This window comes from Hemitrygon akajei, chromosome 3 (genome assembly GCF_048418815.1).
Source record: "Hemitrygon akajei chromosome 3, sHemAka1.3, whole genome shotgun sequence".
Lineage (NCBI taxonomy): Eukaryota > Metazoa > Chordata > Chondrichthyes > Myliobatiformes > Dasyatidae > Hemitrygon > Hemitrygon akajei.
The window spans coordinates 73,897,499-73,912,386 of NC_133126.1; the positions used below are offsets into that span (position 1 = coordinate 73,897,499).

General features: G+C 38.3%; 1 protein-coding gene across 1 annotated transcript in view; it reads left to right on the plus strand.

Moving 5' to 3' along the window:
• The window catches only part of ryr3 (ryanodine receptor 3), a 374,648-nt gene that overhangs the window by 294,934 nt on the left and 64,826 nt on the right, over positions 1–14,888 (plus strand). Inside the window, 6 exon segments of the mRNA XM_073040132.1 lie at positions 8,290–8,393; positions 10,750–10,801; positions 12,179–12,229; positions 13,519–13,618; positions 13,831–13,910; positions 14,219–14,295. Of these exon segments, the coding sequence (XP_072896233.1) occupies positions 8,290–8,393; positions 10,750–10,801; positions 12,179–12,229; positions 13,519–13,618; positions 13,831–13,910; positions 14,219–14,295 (464 nt within the window).

Here is a 14,888-nt window from a genome sequence, read left to right on the forward strand (position 1 = left end):
ACATACTTTCTTACGATAAGGAGACCAAAATTGTCCAACTGCTGTTTCCTTAAGGCCCTGTGTACTTTTAGTTATACATCATAGCTCTTGTCCCTATCATAAAACATGGCAGTGCAGTATAGAATTTATAAAATCATCATTAACAGAGGTTATATAAGAGCCTTGTAACAAACTAATGGATACTAATTTTATTTTATATATAACTATGAAAATGTTAAATTGCATTGAATGTGAATGTGTTACTAGATTATGCTTGCTTATGAACTTTAGTATGCTGATTATGAAAGGTATTAGGACACCGCTTTTGATAGCGAAAATTTTCAGTGTTGCATTTATTAAGTCTTACATTATAACATATCTCACATTGATCAGTGTTTTTGATGCCCGGAGTATGAAATAATGCAAGAAAGATAGATCATTGACATACAATAAGATGAAAGATAAATTGTAACAGAACCAAAAAATGTTAAGGTAGTGACAGTTCATCCATATTAGAGGTATTACAGTATTCCCCTGTAGTGACGGTCTTCAGTGATAATTTAAGTCTTCACTGCATTTCTGTGGTGGAAATAAGTGAACTTTTTATGGGTTGAGTTGCATTATTAATATTGCTGATTAAGTTTGTTTTATTGTCTTTATGGCTTAGTTTTACTTCATCTGCTATTTGTATTTCAGCAGATAAGTAGTTCAAAGCCATGGTTCCTGGGCAATGCTTAGTCTTTAATTAATACATGGCAGGATTATCCTTGATCAATACAAGGATTGACCAACACATCCGAGAGAAAGTCTCACTACTTCCTCTTGAAATACAATGACACTATTTTCACAAATCTTCATCCACATATAGAAAGGCATCTTGATCAGCCACATAAATGCTATGGCTGCCAAAGGTATCTGAGCCTAATTATTCATTAATGAGTTTTCCACTTCCTGATTCTCAATAGTGTTGATAGCACCAGCTAAGTAAAAGCTATTCTTGACGTTAGTATCTCATACTCCGGTGCTTGTTACCAAACCTGCAGAATGTGCCTCTTCTTGATGCAGATGTAGTTTAAACAGAATCTGGACAGACAGCATGAGTGTACAGGGAGTAGAGTAGGGGGGCTGAGGAAGCAACCGTGTGGAGTACCAATGTTTAGAATAATCGTGATGGAGCTGTTGCTGCCTATCCTAATTGTGGTCTTTTGGTCAAAAAGTCAAGGAGCTAGTTGCAGAGTGAGGCATTAACCCCTCCAGGGACTGGAGATTGTTGATAAGTTTGCTTGGAATAATAGTATTGAAAGCAGAACTGTAGAAAAATAAACAATAGTCTGGCATAGCTGTCTTTACAGTCTAGATGTTCCAGAGTTGAGTGTAAGGAAGTTGCAGTGAGTTGAGTTGTCTGGAAAGTTGGAAATGATGCATGTCATGGCCAGCCACTAAAAGCACTTCATAATGGTAGGTGTTAAAGCCACTGGGCATCAGTCATGAAGGCATCTTATCTTATTTTTCTTTGCTACCAATAGTAAAGTGGTCTTCTTAAAATAGAGGGAACCACAGTCTGAAGCAGAGAGAAGTTAAAAATTTTTGCAATTGGCTACCCAGTTTGATAAGTCTTATGGCATGCTCGTCTCTATTAGTTGAGACACCGAGTTCAAAAGTCAGAAAGTTATGTTGCAGTTTTATAAACCTCTAGTTAAGCCTCATCTGGAGTATTGTATATTGTATAAGGTTCTTGTTGCCCCATTAAAGGGAGGATGTCGAGGCTTTGGAGAGGGTGCAGAAGAGGTATACCAGGATGCTGCCTGGATTAGAGGGTCTGTGTTATCATGAGAGGCTGGGCAAACTTGAATTTTTTTCTCTGGAGCAGTGGAGACTGAGGGGAGATCTGATAGAGATTGAGAAGATTATGAGAGGCATAGATAGAGTAGACAGACAGTATATTTTTTGCAGGAGCCTCAGAACCCACAACACCAGGTTCAGGACCCATACCCATCAGACGGGATTACTTCACTCTCCCAACACAGCTATGGGACGCACGTTTCGGGTATCTTTATTGCATGTTTTTTTTTGTTTGTTGTTTTTTTCTTTTTGTATTTGCACAGTTTATTGTCTTTTGTACATTGGTTGTTTGTCCTGTGTGCCGTTTTTCATTGTTTCTATTGTGTTCCTTTGAATTTACTGCGAATGTCTACAAGACAATGAATCTCAGAGTAGTGTATAGTGACATACAGATACCTTGATTATAAATCTGCTTTGAACTTTGAAATGTCTAATGATAGAGGGAATGCATTTAAGGTAAGAGGGGGTCATTTCAAATAAGATGTGAGGAGCAAGCTTTTTACCGAGTGGCGCGTATCTGGAATGCACCATCTGGGATGGTGGTAGAGACAGATACATTAGAGACTTCCAGGAGACTTTTAGATAGGCACAAGTGTGAGAAAAATGAAAGTATATGGGCATTCTGTAGGCAGAAGGGATTAGGTTACCAATTTGATTACTAATTTAATTGGTTTGACACAACATTGTGGGCCCTTTGGCCAAATCCAATGCTTTCCATGGGTTCACCCTCTGGAAAATGGATCTGACGTCCGTGACAGTGTCTATAACTTCAGGTGTACTGGAAACAGGTGTACTGACTCTTCTCCGCCCATATCTATAATTGATCTATACCCTGTTGTATTTTTGATAGTCCTTTACACTGTTCACAATTCCATCTCTCTTGGCATCATCTAGAAGCTTGCTAAAGCATTCATTTACATTTTCATAAGAATGTGGGGTTATATAATTGGGAGAAATGTATATAATTCACAATGTACGAACCTCATCTGAGGACCGATTAACAGGGTTTCCAATCCCACCATGGCAGTAAGTTAAATTCAAATGAATAAATAAATCCGGAATTAATAAGTTAGTTTTTAAAATGGTAATTAGAAATTTTCCAGATTGTTTAAAAACACTGTTAGTTCAAAATGGCCTTTAGGGAAGGAAATCTGCCATTGTAATGCTTCTGATCTTTCTCCGATCTGTGACATACATTTATATTGCTTGTTTCTCAACTGAAATTATATAGTTAACCACTTGCTTCAAGGACATGGAGAAATGACCATTAGTACTGAGTTGTCAGCAACATTCCGATCTCAAAAATGAATTTAAAACAAACATTTAAGACAGAGAAATCCATATGATGACAACAGAAAATTGAATGGACACTGGTACACCTTTGTTTACATCAGTATTAATAATCTGCAAAACAGTGTTCTTAACATAGTGAGTTTGTGGATGATGCCATACTTGGTGGTGTAGTATTCAGTTAAGAAGGTTAGCTAACCTTACAACAACAGTATAGGTAGAAAAATTCCTGAAAATGGCAACACATGATAGACTGGGTGGAGAGTAAGGCATTTAGCATACGTCTTCATCAGTCAGGGTTTGAGTACAGGAGTTAGGATGGATTGATTCAACAGTACTTGTCGCTCATGATTCACATCGTAGTGGCCAAACTATAGGAAGGATGTAATTAAGATCATAAGACTTAGGAGCAGAATTAGGCCACTCAGCCCATCAAGTGTGCTCTGCCGTTCTAGATAGATAGATAGATAGATAGATAGATACTTTATTCATCCCCATGGGGAAATTCAACATTTTTCCAATGTCCCATACACTTGTTGTAGCAAAAACTCATTACATACAATACTTAACTCAGTAATAATATGATATGCATCTAAATCACTAACTCAAAAAGCATTAATAATAGCTTTAAAAAAGTTCTTAAGTCCTGGCAGTTGAATTGTAAAGCCTAATGGCATTGGGGAGTATTGACCTCTTCATCCTGTCTGAGGAGCATTGCATCGACAGTAACCTGTCGCTGAAACTGCTTCTCTGTCTCTGGATGGTGCTATGTAGAGGATGTTCAGGGTTTTCCATAATTGACCGTAGCCTACTCAGCGCCCTTCGCTCAGCTACCGATGTTAAACTCTCCAGTACTTTGCCCACGACAGAGCCCGCCTTCCTTATCAGCTTATTAAGACGTGAGGCGTCCTTCTTCTTAATGCTTCCTCCCCAACACGCCACCACAAAGAAGAGGGCGCTCTCAACAACTGACCTATAGAACATCTTCAGCATCTCACTGCAGACATTGAATGACGCCAACCTTCTAAGGAAGTACAGTCGACTCTGTGCCTTCCTGCACAAGGCATCTGTGTTGGCAGTCCAGTCTAACTTCTCGTCCAACTGTACTCCCAGATACTTGTAGGTCTTAACCTGCTCCACACGTTCTCCATTAATGATCACTGGCTCCATATGAGGCCTAGATCTCCTAAAGTCCACCACCATCTCCTTGGTCTTGGTGACATTGAGACGCAGGTAGTTTGAGTTGCACCATATCACAAAGTCCTGTATCAGTTTCCTATACTCCTCCTCCTGTCCATTCCTGACACACCCCACTATGGCCGTGTCATCAGCGAACTTCTTTTATTATCCCTCTTAAACCTATTCTCCTGCCTTCTCCCCATAGCCGTTGATGCTCTGCCTAACTAAGAACGTATCAACCTCCACTTTATCTTGCCATTCACAGCCAAATATGGCAATGAACTCACCACCCTCTGTCTAAATAAATTTCTTCTCATCTCTGTCCCTCGATTCTGCAGCTGTGCCGTTTGGTTCTAGACTCACCCACAGCAGGAAACATTCTCTCCTCTCCAATTCCATCTAGGCTTTTCGATATCTAATAGGTTTCAATGAGATCCTCCCTCATTCTTCTAAACTCTAGTGAGTACAGGTCTAGAGCCGTCAAATGCTCCTCATGTGTTAACTCTTTCTTTCCCAGAGTCCTTCAAATGAATCTTCTCTGGACCCTCCAATGCCAGCACACCTTTTCTTAGATATGGGGTGCAAATCTGCTTACAATGCTCCAAGTGCAGTCTGAACAATGCATTATAAGCATCACATCACTTACATTCTAGTCCTCTTGAATGAATAATAAGATTGCATTTGCCTTTCTCACCACTGACTTAACCTGCAAGTTAACCTGCACAAAGACTCCTAAGTCCCCTTACACCTCTGATTTTTGAATTTTCCTACCATTTACAAAATAATCTACACCTTTATTCCTTCTTCCAAAGTGCATGACCATACACTTCCCTACACTTCATTCCATCTGCCACTTCTTTGACCATTCTCCCAATCTGTCCAAGTTCTTCTGCAGACTTCCTGCTTCCTCAACACTACCTGCCCCTCTACCCATCTTCATATCATCTGCAAACTTGGAAACAAAGTCATCAATTCTGTCGTTCAAATTGTTGACATATAAGGTGAAAAGAAACGGTCCCAATACTGACCCCTGTGGTACACCACTTCTCATCGGCAGCCAACCAGAGAAGACCACCTTCTTTCCATCTCTCTGCCTTCTGCCAATCAGCTAATCTATCTATGCTTGTAACTTTCCTGTAATACTATGGGCTCTTATCTTGTTAAGCAGGTTCATGTGCAGCACCTTGTCAAAGGCCTTGTGAAAATCCAAGTAAACAACATCCACTGATTCTCCTTTTTCTATCCTGCCAGATTTTTTTCCCTTAAAGAATTCCAACAGGCTTGTCAGCTAAGATTTACCCTGAAAACATGCTAACTTTGGCCTACTTTATCATTCACCTCCAAGTATCCCAAAACCTTAACCTCAGTTATGTATACCAATATCTTCCCAACCACTGAGGTCAGGCTTACTGTCCTGTAAGTTCTTTTTTTCCCGTTCCTTCTTTTCTTTCTTGAACAGCGGAGTGACATTAGCAATTTTCCAGTCCTCTGGAACCATTCCAGTATCTAGGGATTCTTGAAAGATCATTACTAATGCCTCCACAATCTCTTCAGCCACCTCTTTCAGAATCGTAGGAATAGTTCATCTGGTCCAAGCTATTTATCTGCCTTTAGACCTTCCAGCTTCCCAGGCACTTTCTTTGTAACAATAACTACACTCACTTCTGCTCTCTAACACTCTTGAATTTCTTGCATACTGCTAGTGAAGACTGATGCAAAATACTTATTAAATTTGTCCAGCCATTTCTTTGTCGCCCATTACTACCTCTCCAGCATAATTTTCCAGCAGCCCAATATCCATTCTTGCCTCTCTTTTACTCTCTATGTATCTGAAAAATCTTTTGGTGTCCTCTTTATTGGCTTACCTTCATATTTTTCTCCTTATGTTTTCTTTTAGTTGCCTTCTGTTGGTTTTTGAAAGCTTCCCAATCTAACTTCCCACTAATTTTTGCTATATTATATGCCCTCTCTGTTCCTTTTATTTTGGCTTGGACTTCCCCTTGTCAGCCACAGTTGCATCATCCTGCCTTTAGAATATTACTTCTTCTTTGGGATGTTTCTATCCTGCACCTTCTGAATTACGCCCAGAAACTCCAGCCATTGCTGTTCTGACATCATATCCCTGCTAGTATCCCCTATCAATTAACTTTGGCCAGCTCCTCTCTCAGTCCTCTGTAACTCCACTGACTTTATCTCCTCCCTCAAACTGCAGGGTGAATTCAATCATATTATGATCACTGCCTCCCAAAGGTTCCTTTACCGTAAGCTTGCCAATTAAATCTGATTCATTACACAATATCCAATCCAGAATTAAGTTGAAAAGGGTGCAGAAATCCCCAATTAAGCCAAAAAGCAGGTGCGGGAAAGATTCATGGGAATGTTAGCAGGACTGGAGACTTAAATTACAAGAAGAGGTTGGATAGGCCAGGAGTTTTGTTCCTGAAGCTTGACCTTATAGAGGCATCATAGGGCATAGACAAGGCTGGTGGTCACACTCTGTTTCCCAGGTAAGGAAATCTAAAATTACCTGTGAGAAAGGAGAGATCTAGAAGGATCTGAGATGCAACTTTTTCACAGAGAGTGCTTGGTATGTGGAATGAGCTATCTGAAGAAGCTATGGAGCCAGGTGTAATTACAATGTTTAACAGACTTTCGGACAGGTACAAGGATGGAAAAGGACAAGCAGAATATGTGCCATACCCAAGCAACTGATACTAGCTCAGATAAACCTCTTGATCAGTATGAATAAGTTAGGCCAAAGGGCCTTTCTCCATGTTGTATGATTCTATGATTCAACGTTTTATCATGAGGAGAGAAGGGTACTAGTCAAAAAAGTTAATTAATATTGAGCATAAAAAGGAAAATATAATGAAGCAAAGGCCAATTTATTAATGCATATCAATAATTGGGCCTCTTGCATCAACATGACTTAAGTGTCAAGTAGAAATGCAGCACAATTGGTTCAATTGCTCAACGTTATAACAGAACAGCAGGAAGCCATACAAAACAGACCTGAACATGTCATTTTACTCGTGGCAATAGTAGGGTGAAGAATTTGGGGGGGGGGGGGGGTGGAGGAAGGTGAGTATAGAATCTGTTACAGGAATTAAAGAGAGAAAAACATGAGAGCGAAAGAATCCTCGGCTTCCTTTGAGAACCCAGATTCCTGTGATTCAAGGGAAGGTTAAAGAGAAGTTATTACTGATTATGAAGTTAGAGCCTGGTCTGTCTATTTAAGAAGGAATGCTCCTGATGGAGTCTGGTGTCCCATTACTGAGATAAATGTGCAGTCATGCAGAGTGGTGTGAGAAGCCAGTGTGCTGAACTGTTCCTAATAACCCAAGCCTGATTTCCAGCAGGTGAAAAAATTAAATATCCAACCTGAATAATATACATACATTTCACTCCAGTGTTAGAGAGCTTGGCAACTACACACACAAGGATTTATTTCACGCCTTCTCCTGGTCTTTTGCCACAGGTCCAATGTTGACTGGATTCTGTAGGTGAAAAATTCTCATGTTTTATCATAAACTATATGCAATAATGTTCTTTCCACAACACTTCTCTGTTTCATCAATGCTGTCAAAGTAATCTGTTTTGACTTTAACTAAACTACATCCATACCATCTAATATATGAGCATGCCTTGTAGGTGACCTTTTCAAAATACCTTTCAAACTATTGAGATTTTATTTTAATCACTTTGAACCTCATGATAATCCTCTAATGTGCTTAATGTACACACTAAAACACAGTAGATAGAAAGCCTACGATTGAAATGCTTTCTCTTTGTTTTTAGATGAAAAGCTAATGCAAAACATTATGCTGCTTTGGCTCTCTTCTACTTACTTTGTTTTCATATTTCAAGTTAACACCACTGCTTAATAATTTTAAACAGATGCCAAACATGAGTGTTCTTATAACAATATGCACTAGCTTTAGTTTTTGCAAGCTGTTGCATCCACTTGGACAAAAACAAACCTTTAAATAATGTGCTTAGAAATCCACAACTGCATCAGAAGAAGAGGAAGAGTCCGAGAAGGCACCTGACCCACTTCATCAGCTTATACTACACTTCAGTCGCACTGCCCTCACTGAACGAAGGTACAATAAAGACCTTGCTCTACTTTTCTAAAATTGACTATATTGATATTATAAAAGGTAGCTCAATTGGAAATTAGGGGGAAATACTTCTGTGTTCAGGGAATTTATAAATGTGCATTATGTTATGTTGCCCACTGTTCTTCGAGCTTGTAGTAAGATAATCTCCCATGAAAGGTTATTCAGTAATATAAGAAATAGAAGCAGAAAGTATGATTAGTTCCATTGAACCTGCCTCATCTTTCAAAAGGTTATGCTTGATCCTTTGCCTCAATTCTAATTTCTTATCCGTTCCCATTCTCCTAATTCATCAAAGAATTGATCTGAACAGCTGAGGTAAAAACAATATAAACAGTGCATTACCTATTGAGTAAAGAGATTTCTCCGAGTATGATCCTGAGTGATTGATAGTTTGTCCTGATAATGTGGTCAATGAATTCTGGACCTTATAGTTGGAGGCATAGCTGCTTAGCATTCAGTCTTGTCACTCCCTCTCAGCATCAGTGAGGTTACAGCTTATTCCTCCAAAACTGCACAGAGGGTGGGTACATTCTGTACCATCTCTCTTCATTGGACCGGCCTTTCTTCCCTGCAAATCAGAATATCATGAACTCAATGGCCAGACCTATACTTGTGGATCCAGGTGTGGCCCTGGAGACCTCTTTTCTCTTCTTCTACAACCTTCTCACCATGAAGCCCAGCATAGTAGGTCAACTGATGTAGCTGCCTGTTAATTTTGTGTTCACCCACCCTTTTGTTTAAAAATATTCCACTTTTTTACTCCTTCTGCCAAAGTGAATAACCTTGTGCTTCCCCTAAATTATACTCCTTCTGCCACCCCAGCCCACATTCTGTGTTTCTCTGCAAACTCACTTTCTCATTCTCCTGTTTTACAATATCTTGTGATGCGAGCTAATCTGAATACATTTCAACCATTATTAATAAATAGTTGAGGGTTCAGTACTATTTTTTGAAGCATTCCATTGCTATTATGCTCATATGCTGCCCATAAACTCCTGAATCCTTATTTTATACAATAAGCTTTTGTCTATTATTAGAACAAACGTCTTTAGCAAACCTATATATACCACAGCCACTAATTTTTCCCTTTGTATCTTAGCTCATTACAAACACCAAGGTCCAGATTAGATTTGCCAAACATTAGTTCTATTTATACAATCACATTAACCCCTTTTTAATGTATTATGATTTTCAAAGTGTCCAGTTTTCAAATACTTGAAAATGTCTAGCAAGATGTTCCATGTTATACCTCTCCTTTGTTGAAGAGGTATCCCATTGGCAACCTTCAAATCAATTAGCACAGTTTCCAAGTCTAAACAATGTTGGAAAATTACACAAATGAATCCATTGTCTTTGCAGCTACCTCTGTTAGAACCCTACGGTGTGAGCAATTTGGGTCTGGGGAGTTGTGGTCTTTTAACCCTAATAATGTATCCAATGCTTTCTCAGAATGCAGAAAATTCTTCACACTCATTGAAGCCTACTTCTACACAATATTTTTGTATATTTTTTATATAATGTTCTATGAAGACAGGCAAAGTATGTTCAGTAGTCATCCACCTTATTACTGCAGTTTAATTTGGTCTTATCTTTGCTTCAAGTGACTCCAGGTTGCATTTTTCATTGGCTTTTTCTGGAATATTCAGAACAATTAAATTCATTTGATAATATTTGATTTGAGACTGAAAACCTACCTCAACATTATTTTGAAATTTTCAGATTGTAGTCATTTTCTGTGCTGCTCAGTTGTGAACCCAAGCTGTGGTTCAATAAGAAGTTCCAAGCTGAGGGAGGAAGTGACGCCAATAGCCAACAAGTGTGAACTCAATTTCAGAAAAGAGGCTCGTAACTGCCATTCCCGTTTCTTCTCGTTTTATGAGATTGCACTGAAAGTGATGAATACTTTGTTCTTCACATCGTAAACACTTGCTTCTGTTCCCAAAGAGCTCAGTAGTCTTTGGGAACAGAAATCTGAGATCTCAGTAGTCGCTGGATGTTTGCAAAATGTCATTGCAACTGCTGCAATGGTTATATCTTTGCAAAACACACAAAATGCTGGAGGAACTCAGCAGGCCGGGCAGGTTCTAATGAAGGGGCTCAGATTCTTTCCCATAGATTCTGCCTGGACTGCTGAGTTCCTCCAGCATTTTGTGTGTGTTTCTTGGATTTCCAACATCACCAGATTTTCTCTTGTTTGTGACAGTTATATCTTCTACTGTTTATAAGATTCTATATATATGATCATGTTAACCAAAATGTGAGTTTTTATCAGAAGTTGTACGCAATAAAATATGATAACAGTGCAGAATTAATTAATCCCCATACCACCTGTTTGCAGTGCAATTGGAGAGGACCCTTTATACCTTGCATATGCTGACATGATGGCAAAGGTAAGCTCTCTGGAGTGTTGGAGAAATAAAGCATTTCTTTGGCTAAAGCCATACTGTTCAAACTGTTCCTATGTCCCGTTTTGTTCATCATCATGCAGATGACAGAGTGCAAAGGGAAGTCACCAGTACTCATCATCTGGCTTCTATTAGATGAAGAAAAGGGGTGGAGATGCACAGACACTTGGATTATGGTGGAAACAAAATTAAATATCAATTGTGAAAAGATGCACACTGTCCTAATGATGACAAATTTGAGCCAAGCCTCAACAAGGAGGCTTTACTCAGCTTTAGTCAACAGAGCTGAGTGTAATGATTGAAATATGAATAGCAAAAGCCCTAAATAGCAATGAATTCTGAAGGTAAATGTACTGTAAATAAAATGATTTGTTAGCAAGATAATAATAGTGGGGGGGCTGAGCAGAATGTCAGGTAGATTGGTGAGGTTAACCCATGGTGTAGAGGCCGTTCAGAAAAGGGAAGGAACTACTACTTATAAGGCACCAACAATAGTTATTGAAAAGTCAAAATAAAATTATTGACCTGACATATCAACTCTATTTCTTCCTCCACATGTTACTTGACCTCCTGAATATTCCCAGTATTTTCAGTGTAAAACCAACAATGGATAGGAGGAGTAGAGGGTAACTGTGGCCTTTGCACCCTCCACTCTTCCTCACAGCTTCAGAAGTAGGTTGTCTATATTTGTTGCTATTTACAGAAGTGCAGTGGCTTCTGGAGGGCCTGACCTGTTCAGCCTCGTAATTATGATGCAGGCATATATGGAGTCCAAATACTTGAGCTGTGCGTGCTTCAATTGGATGATGACTGAAGAGTTTGTACCCCTGCATTCCCCTCCAGCTGGCTTTGTTCATGTACTTGAGAGTACAGTCACTGACTGGGTATTGACTAGGAAATAGAAGCTTCAAAATACCCAAAATGATTCTGAATAATTGCAGATTGCTACAATAATCATGTCATTGATCCTCTTTTCCACAAAACCCTCTTTGTCAGTACTAAGGAGTCCAACTCAATGGTGTCTGTGGAATCAAACTTAAAATTTTGATCAACTCATTAATTGTTAATTGATCTGTTCCTAGATAGCAGAAGATCTGATAAGAGAATGTGCAATAATTGAGGTTAGAATGCCAGCCTTATGACCAACCAGCCTTGTGGTCATAGACTTTAAGTTATTCAAATGGTAATGTGTTTTCTGGCTTGGACAAATCTGTATTTTGGAATCTACTAAGATTAGAAATGATAATGCTAATGAAACTAGTGCTTTTTTTTTTGCAAACTTTGTTTTACAAAGACATTGCAATGCCTGACTGGCTTGCTGAGCAAAAATACCTAATTTTAATGTTTTGGTTCAATGCTTAGAGCTGCCATGTTGCTGAGGAAGAAGATGAGGAGAAAGAAAAAAGCTTTGAAGTAAGTTGATAAAAGCAAGTTGTCAAAAATTGAGCTTGTTTATTCTGCAAAATTGCCTAATTCTTTAAAATAATATCCTTTAGTTGTGCTAAAAGTAGACAATAATGTCAGTGATATTGGAGTATGAAAAGGTTTGTAGTAATGTACAATGGACTCTGCTATTTGATGGGCATTGAAATCCTGAGTCTCTGAGTTCCCAAGACATTTCTCCACGACATGTTAATCTACAGTTTATGCAAAACAAATCTGAAGCAATTATCCCAGTCTAAAGTGACAGAAAACAAACCCATTCAATTAAATGCTGTGATGAATATCACTCAATTGTTTAGAAACTGCATTGCACCTTTATAATTCTAAACAGATGCTACAGTTAGCACTATTAACTAGTCAGATGTCCTGCAAAAAAACTCATGAACATGATTTTTCAAAAAAATGTTAGATCGGTTTTCAGCAAAAATGTTGCCTATGTGGACCCAACTAACAGTTGCAAGAGGGTTCCAGACTGACTGAAAATCACGGATTTGCTGAACCCTGGGGAGAGCAATTCTTTGTGATGGCCACTTTAGAAAGGAAAACATGGGAGAGAATAAAGCAGCAACCTGCACTGTGTGGCCACCTAGCATGATCATCTGGCTGAAATATCTGAGGGCACGTTTGGCCTCATGGCACTTTCAGCTGCGTGTATTGGTCTACTTAAACCATCAGTAATGCGGTAGTTAAAGCCCACCCTTCTTTACATTTGATCTGTGGAGCTCACAGTCAAAATGGGAGAAGGCTATAATGGAATACCAAATGGTATCATTTTATTTACATTATATTGATCACAGTAAGTTCTTTATGAGAAAATAAGGTTTATGTCACAGGTTTGTTAAACTATAGTCCATTAGTTTGATTGCCCAAGGGTAACTAATCAAACAGGATATATTAGGGGTGATTATGCAAAGTGACTATAGCATTGTACATCTGCCCCTTTACTGTCAAATCAGTTCATGAACACAACCTCAACAGTTCTCTCCAATTCATTTTGTTCTGGAAGCTTTGGGGATTGAGAGCTGGCATTTTGAGAACACCTTTGAAGCCCCTTGTGAAAATTTAAAAGTTATTCTAAAATGAGTGAGTTTTTAAAATTTACCCTGAATTTTGTTTACAATGGTACAGGTAAAAATATTTTGTGTTATATTTCCCCTTCATTATGAATTATTACAAACTGTATTCTCAAATATTCCCTTTAAAAGCTGCGTATTTCCTGGCAATGTACATTAAAATTGATTGTATTTGTGTTCCACAAGGAAAAGGAAATGGAGAAACAAATGACACTTTACCAGCAAGCAAGGCTTCACCAACGTGCCGCAGCCGAGATGGTTCTACAGATGATTAGCGCAAGCAAAGGTAGATTATAACCATGGTAACATGACACCAAGCCAGATTATTTACCAACTAGCTGTTGCTAAAGCACTTATGAATATGGATTGTGTTTTGTGGTTGAAGTACAAGGAATGGATGGATACAATTTTATATGTTGTTCTGTTACTATTGTGTTAATTTAACTATTCTAAGTTTGTCTTTGCCATTGTCCTTCATAACTTTATATTGTTTTACAGGTGTATTAAGCCCCATGGTGACCACAAGCTTGAAGCTAGGTATTGCCATTCTGAATGGTGGTAACCCTGATGTCCAGCGGGTAAATCAATATTTGCAATTAAAGCCTCTGTGCTAGTTTGAATAAAGTTTGAAAAAACTATCTCGTTTATAAGTAGGCTGATTTATTTATCTGTGCACAAAAGCGATTATTTTAAGACATTAATTAAAGAATAAAAAATGAAGCAAATTAGCTTTGAAGTTGGCTCTAAACCTAAAACTGCACTGATAGGAATCATAAATACAGAAGGAAACTATTAATTGCATTCATTTAGCATAGGCTATGGAGATGAATAAAAATACACCATATTTGCTAAATATTTAACACATAGCCAAATACTTTTTCTTTAGAGAATGTTGGACTATTTGAAAGAGAAGAAGGAAAGTGGCTTTTTCAGGAGTCTATCTGGATTAATGCGATCCTGCAGGTAAAAGAACAAAATTAGCTAAATATACATGGGGTTGTGTTGAATTTGCAATTGCCTTTCTGTAGGTTTATTTGTTTGTATATAGTCCTGCTTATTTATGCAATTCTGAAGATTTTGTTCTCTGAGTAAAGGTAGGATTGCACCTGGATAGTTTTAGCATATCTATTATTCATTGTCTATTTTTTTCCTAAAAATATTGCTGTGGAACTTCTAGTACCACAGTGCAGTAATTTGACACATTTTAAGTGTTCTGTAGAACCTTATAGGGTATTAGAAGTCACTTATATTGGTGAAGTGTGTGGGACCGCTTGCCCATTTGTTATCAGTTCTGGTGGTACTTTGCAGTAGTGGTTTAAAACATTCCAAACTGCTGAGATTTGTAATTATATGCTATAGATTAATGGTGCCAGAGCATGAAAGCGACATTGTAATTCATAATCATGACAGTTTCACAATAGATAGAGTATCAACAGATGTGCAACCATGTTCAGAATTTCCCTGAAATGCAGAGGTTCTGAAAGTGATGTTTCATAATTTAAAAACACTCTACAGATTCATATTTCCTTGGAATTTACGTATCATCGTATCACAAA